Here is a 7,194-nt window from a genome sequence, read left to right on the forward strand (position 1 = left end):
CATATCCTGTGACTTGTCATTGAAGACCACCCTACACAGTTTTCAGTAAGATCTCAGAGGTCTGCTGGGAGTCTATTGTTCTCTCCCGTCCTGTTCATTTTCACCAGACAGACTCAGTCATGTAGAAAGTGGCGGGATATTCTCTGTCTAATTACAACAACAACTAGTTTTTATGATTTTTCCTCCCATTTGTGACTCTTAATGTTTGACTCTCCGCATGCTAAAGGTGATATCTACAGTACGACAATGCATTCTGTGTTTTCCAGGTCATAGGGATACAGTGGTTTATTGTAAGATAAGGAAGGGCACATGCGGTTAGTTTGGCCCCATGTGGGTTGAACTGAAGGTTCCTACTTTTCCACATTTAGACTCTCGCTGCTCTCCTTAGTTCTTTCCATGTCAGAGTGCGGGAAGAGATCCACTTTGGAGTCTACAAATCTCCGTCAGATCGCTGATAAGACCAATGATTTCATATGGAAAGTTTCAGCCGCGAAGGTGAAACTGATTTTACAATCTGTGGTTTGTCTTTAGACCACAGTTATTGGTTAGTAGTTATAATTTTCACTGAGGACCCACTGGTAATCCCCTTCACCCCCCAAAAAAGTCACAAAAGACTCATATAGAACCACTTTAAGGGCCTATAGGGACTATAGTATATATATACTATATCCACTTTAAGGGACTATAACCAATTTATTTTATTTGGGGCTTGTTGGAGTGTGTTAATTCACATTAACGACAACAAGGCCAGAGTAGCTCGGCAGTCATTTTCTATTGTTCTGAAGCTTTGAGACTTGCATCAACACCGCGTCGACAGCAGACAGCCGTGGCTTATTTGGGACCAAGGAGGGCGGTAGTTTTACAGGGGATGAGAAAAGTAGTCTGTGTTTTGCATGCTCTAGCTGTGACTTCTGTTTTAGTTGTAATGAAATGTAAGTGTATGTGTAAGTCAGTTTAAGTGGGACATCCTCGGAAGACGTTTGAACTGAGTTGTGCCACAGCGGTTGAGGAGTGAACTGTCAAAGGGAGCTAATGTCATACTGTATATATGTGATAGGCTGATCATCCTAGAGGACATGGTCTTTTGTATCTGCAGGGCTTCTCTCTGTAAGCACTGATGAAAGAAGCACACCACGGCTCTTACTGGGAAGATTTAGCTGCACCGTCCGTTCTGACACACGCACTTCACAATCGCACAGCGCCGGGGACTTTTTTTTCTTCCAGCCAACTTCATTCTGAACATCTCTGCTAACACAACAGCATTCAGGAGATGTCCTACTGTTGAACAGACAAGCTCGGTCAGCTGACGATCCAGCTTTGTGTGCCTCTCTTTTTCTCTCTCTCTCTCTCTCTCTCTCTCTCTCCTCCTCGTCTAGTGAGAAATTGTAGGATTGAGATTTGCAACTGAGCAACTGAGCAGATACTTTTGTTACTGCACAATAGTAAGTAGGGATGAAGACTAATGCGAGTCGTTAACATGTATAAACTTTGACACAATTCTTATTTTGAGAGAAAGAGGCTGTGAGTGCGGCACTGTTGGTAGAATCCCCTCACGTGACTGAAATATGTTGTTCTTTAGCACTGACCAGGTTGATGACTATAGGTATTTTTTTTCCCTAAGAGAACAGTTTGTGTTCTAACTATTTTCAAGATGTTGTACGCATAATGCATTTTAATATTGGGTATTTCACTATTTCATTCTTTATCGGAGGGTCTGATTGGTTTCCTAAACTGGCTCTTTCCATTCAATCTGGAGCACTTTTTTTTCTTCTTTTTGATTAATACTAGATTGTTGTTAAGGATTTTCTTTATGTAACGCAGAGATCTTCAACAGGGGGTCCAACACGGAACTCCTAGGGGGGGTCCTCAGAGTAGCTGCAGGGGGAGGGGGGGGAGGGGGCCGCCAAATTATTGTTCAACGGTTTAAAAAAACAAACAAAAGTAAACTATAAAATATGTCTGAAAATATACATACACATGCATCTGACATATATTTTTGATGTGGCCTATAGATAAGGTAGTCATCCACAGATACAGTTAAGCTTAAGGATTTACTGTGCAACATTAAAACATGATGTCTAATTATATGAATATGCCAACATGTTTTATTTGAAAAACTTATATTAGTATTGTATGCACCATAAAAATATATGTGTAAAGGCTTTAGGCCGCCCTACACGTTATTGTAGGTCCAGGTTTAATACGCAACTCAATTGTATACGATATATGTAGTAGGGGGGTCGCTGCTCCGTCTCTCTTTCAGTGAAGGGGTCCTTGGCCTAAAAAACGTTGAAGACCCCCTGATGTGATGATTGAATTTCTTATTTCATATCCTTGCCTGGATTTAAAGGGCAGTGTTGCATAAAGTGACCCAAATGTGTTTTCTGCCGCTGCTCTCAGTAATTGGATTAGCTTGTTTTTTGCGTCATGAAACATCTTGTTTTGTCTCCTTCAATAACGATACTGTTTAATCACACAATGATGCCAAAATGCCAAATGGCAAGAATCCTGAGGATGGCAACCTTCCCTAAACATTCAAAATACATGTGTTTTACTGTATCTGTGTAAGCCTGAACCCAAAACCTTTAAAAGTTGGTGCTGTCTGTAAATTATTGCCATTTATTTTTTATTTTTTTTCACCAGCTAAAACTCCCTGAGAATGGGGGACTGGAGTGCTCTGGGCCGTCTGCTGGACAAGGTCCAGGCCTACTCTACCGCCGGGGGGAAGGTCTGGCTGTCGGTCCTCTTCATCTTCAGGATCCTGGTCCTGGGCACTGCAGTGGAATCAGCCTGGGGAGACGAGCAGTCTGCGTTCAAATGTAACACACAGCAGCCTGGTTGTGAGAACGTCTGCTATGACAAATCTTTCCCCATCTCCCATGTCCGCTTCTGGGTCCTCCAGATCATCTTTGTGTCAACGCCCACACTTCTCTACCTGGCTCATGTCTTCTACCTGAACAGGAAGGAACAGAAATTCAACAGGAAGGAGGAGGAGCTTAAAGCCGTGCAAAATGACGGCGGCGATGTCGACATCCCGCTGAAGAAAATCGAGATGAAAAAGCTAAAGTATGGCATTGAGGAGCACGGCAAAGTGAAGATGAAAGGGGCCCTGCTCAGAACCTATATAGTCAGCATTTTCTTCAAGTCTATGTTCGAGGTGGGCTTCCTGGTCATCCAGTGGTACATTTACGGCTTCAGCCTTTCTGCAGTCTACACCTGTGAGAGGTCCCCATGCCCCCACAGGGTGGACTGTTTCCTGTCCCGTCCCACAGAGAAAACGGTCTTCATCATCTTCATGCTGGTGGTCTCGCTGGTGTCCCTGCTGCTCAACGTCATCGAGCTTTTCTATGTGTTTTTTAAGAGGATCAAAGATCGTGTGAAGGGCAAACAGCCGCCCATCCTCTACCCTAGTGCAGGCACATTGAGCCCCACCCCTAAAGAGCTGTCCACCACCAAGTACGCCTACTATAACGGCTGTTCCTCCCCGACTGCCCCGCTCTCACCCATGTCCCCCCCAGGCTACAAACTGGCCACAGGGGAGCGTGGAACCGGCTCATGCCGCAATTATAATAAGCAGGCCAATGAGCAGAACTGGGCCAACTACTCCACAGAGCAAAACCGGCTCGGCCAGAATGGTGCAGGAAGCACTATTTCAAACTCCCATGCACAAGCCTTTGACTTCCCAGATGACACCCAAGAGCATAAGAAACTTTCCTCAACAGCAGGACACGAGATGCAGCCGCTGGCGCTGATGGACGCCAGGCCGTGTAGCCGGGCCAGCAGCCGGATGAGCAGCAGAGCCAGGCCAGACGACCTGGACGTGTAAGCCCTGGTTCCTCCTCCTCCTCCTCCTTCTCCTCCTCCTCCTCCTCCTCCTCCTCCTCCTCCTCCTCCTCCCCCTCCCACCTCTGTGTGGCTGCAGCCAGAGAATCAGGAAACACTCCATCACAAAGGTTCATGTAAGAGGTGGGGCTGACCTCAATCACTGTCTTCAGAATAGAGACTCTTAGTCACTCAAAGAGACATTAAAACTTGTTATGTAACACTGTCAAAGGTACAAGTTGCAAATGTTTTTGTTTTTGTTTTTTTTGGTTTGTTTTCTCCAGTGACTTTTACCATCATCTTTTAGTGGAGCTAACCCAGCTTTAAGAGAACAGAACAGCCACATGAGTGTAACAGAACAGAGGACCACACTGGTCAACGTGCTTGGTCTGGTTTTGATTTGCCAAGGTTACATTATTCTTCTTTTAATAGTCTCTGCTATTCTTCCTATTGGTGACAGCATATTACTTAACCACTGTCCCAGCTGGGTTTTTTTTTGAAGGTATGGTGACAGCTATTCAACAGGTTGCCTTCTTAGTTGTGTCTTTTAACATGTAACCAGATTAGCCAACTCTGGTTTAACTTTTATGTTGCCTTCTGTTGATCAATGAGCATTGTCCCTGTTAAATAATCTAAAGGAAAGTAGAGTCCAGCAGGGCATGAAACAAGTATCGAAAACCCACATTTCCCAAATCCCTAATTTAGCCAAATGATCTATGTCATACAATATGGAATTGAAAGAGTAAGTTGAAGGTGAACCAATCTGCCACCCCTGAGTTGAAGGTAACTACAACTATCTAGTTAGTCTCCGTTATGGTTAACCAAGACAGAGTTTTGGTAGGAGATAGGATGTAAAGTCTCCAGTGTTGAAGTCACTCCCTTTCTTCATCCCCCCAAGAGGTATTACTGCAGAATTATGTCACAAAACTGCCACCTTAGCTCCTGAGAGAGGAAAGTGATAAACATAGGTCATATTATCTGTTTGAACACATGACCCATGGTATTGTTTTCAGGTGAGTACAGTCCTGTGTGATCACTCGGTGCACTGTTAAAAAAGAAGAAGCTGTGTGTAGCTCACCAATGAAGCATTAACCAACAGGAAAAGTTGCCAAAAGTATGAAATATGAACATTACATCCATGATGTAATAAAGCAGAATATTTGTTACTGAGATACACACACACACACACACACACACACACGTACCTTTGCATTGAAAGATAAAGAAAGAAAGAACGTTTGATGGACTCGGCCACACTTGCATTGAGTTGCTTTAACAGTCTGCTTGCATTATATAGCTGCATTTATTTGTGAATCAACATTATTAATACATTTTCTTCTGTTTTCATTTACATCAAGACTATCTTATCCCAGTTTCAGTCATAACGAAAGTTATTGTTATCGTCCAGACAAAGAACAACTACATTTAAAGTGTTTACCACTTGGCTCATCCTTTGCATGGGACTTGGGTTTTAGGGAGAATGTTTAATATCAGTTGTAGTGAATATTTATTGCTTAGCAACTGTAGGACACCTACCACTAAGAGGAAAAAAAATGACTACTATCCAGTATCTCTTACCCACAGAAAACATCTTACATTAACTCCCCACAAACTGTATATTTATTGACAGTAAAAACATTTTTTTTTCTCTTTAGTAACTTTGTCAGTCAGCATAGACTGTTGTTTCCTGATAAACTTTGAATTTATGTGTTGTTATGTTTTCATTTTGTGGTTTTATTTGTCTTTTTTTGGGCGGGGCTGATTGTTCCGGCTTCTGTGACACAGCAAACTCTGATCTGCTTTTATATGGCTTCCATTAAGAAAGGCTTTATTACTGTGTTATCTCTTTTTTTTCATCTTTTGTGGGCTGTAGAGAAAGACAGTAGAATGATTACCTGTGTTTTACATATTTGAGTGAATGACTTTTTCTTTTTCGTTCTGTAGGTATTGTTTTGTTTTTTCAGACTCAATGTAACCGTTGCTGCTTGAGAAATAGATATTTAGTACTGTAAATCCAGCTAACTGTGTCACAATAAACATGTGAGTTTTTTTTAGAAGACTGCTTATAGATCTGGACTAATATTTAGTCAGTTATATTAAAATGTATGCCAATGTAGCTCCACAACTACCAAACACTAGGATCAATCTCAATTTGGACTTCTTTTTTTGCCCTTTTTTTTCTGTCATTTGTGCATCATTTTGTCGGTACTTACATGTGTCATGGATCTTTCAGCTACAATGGCATTTGCACTGAGATCTTGGTGATAGAGATGTAATATGATGCTCACAGTTAGTGGTAAGAGTTTTCTGATCACATGTTACTAATTTATTTTATAACACAGAAATCACTACAGTGCATAATACCAGACATCTGACCACTGGTGTCATTGGCTGGTTCTGTGAGAGATGGCTTCCATTGACAGAACAGAAGCAATAGTCATTTGTTGCCATAATTCAAACAATGCTAATCTATGGGGATCCACTGTTGTACAGTGTAAGTGCATGATAGCAAAACAAAAACTCATTAATTGTATCTGTGAAAAGCTATTTTAACCAATAAATATTTTTCTGTCCTAATCACTGATTGATTGGTTTCATTGCAGGCCATTCTTTTTGCCGTCACTACAGTCAGTAATAGGATTGGGCATCGAGAACCGATTCCTACTTGGAATCGTTTCAAAAATTACGATTCCGGTGGAATCGATTCTTTATTGGAATCGTTTGGAGGATTACGGTTTCAAATCCGGTCATTGGGTCCAAATTTAACATGCGCAACTTTTGGTTTCAGTAGCGGCCTGGCGCTTGCTGTGTTGCAGTCACGGTGCACAGTAAGCGGCGCTCTAGTGTGGCTTTATTTTACGTTGCAAAAGCCCGGTAAAACTGCAAACCACCAATGAATCAAAATACAACTTTCCTCTTATCTGTGAAATAAGCTTGTGACACGTTTCAACTCCACCCCTCAAAGAATCGGAACTGGAATCGGAACGATGCCCAACCCTAGTCAGTAAAGCAGTGTTCATTTTGACAAAAATGTGTATTAGTTTCAATTTTATTTTACAAAAACTGAAAATGAAGTCACATTTCCGTTAGCATGTCTATTAATCATTCAGCTCACAGCTGTTGCAGGTTTTGTCGCCTAATACTTACGCTCACTTTCAATCCTCCGTTAACCCAACGGGGTTTTCAAATGGAATCGCCCACTTAGCCTTAGTAAAAAGCAGTGACGTGGGTTACTACAGTAAGCTTAGCAATAATGTTATCAATAACGTGAAAGCTAGCTGAATCAACGCTATCTGTGCTAAGTTTGGAAATATACACAATACACAATAACACAAACTTCACCAGTTTCACCAGAGCACGTTTTTCTCCCAT

General features: G+C 41.9%; 1 protein-coding gene across 1 annotated transcript in view; it reads left to right on the plus strand.

Moving 5' to 3' along the window:
* Positions 1-6,399, plus strand: part of gja1b (gap junction protein alpha 1b) — a 7,121-nt gene extending 722 nt beyond the window's left edge. Inside the window, exon 2 of the mRNA XM_078274530.1 lies at positions 2,644-6,399. Within this exon, the coding sequence (XP_078130656.1) occupies positions 2,660-3,826 (1,167 nt within the window). The 5' untranslated portion in view covers positions 2,644-2,659 and the 3' untranslated portion in view covers positions 3,827-6,399. The remainder of the gene's footprint in view (positions 1-2,643) is intronic.
* The last annotated feature ends 795 nt before the right edge of the window (positions 6,400-7,194 follow it).

This window comes from Sander vitreus, chromosome 18 (genome assembly GCF_031162955.1).
Source record: "Sander vitreus isolate 19-12246 chromosome 18, sanVit1, whole genome shotgun sequence".
In the NCBI taxonomy this organism is placed as follows: Eukaryota; Metazoa; Chordata; class Actinopteri; order Perciformes; family Percidae; genus Sander; species Sander vitreus.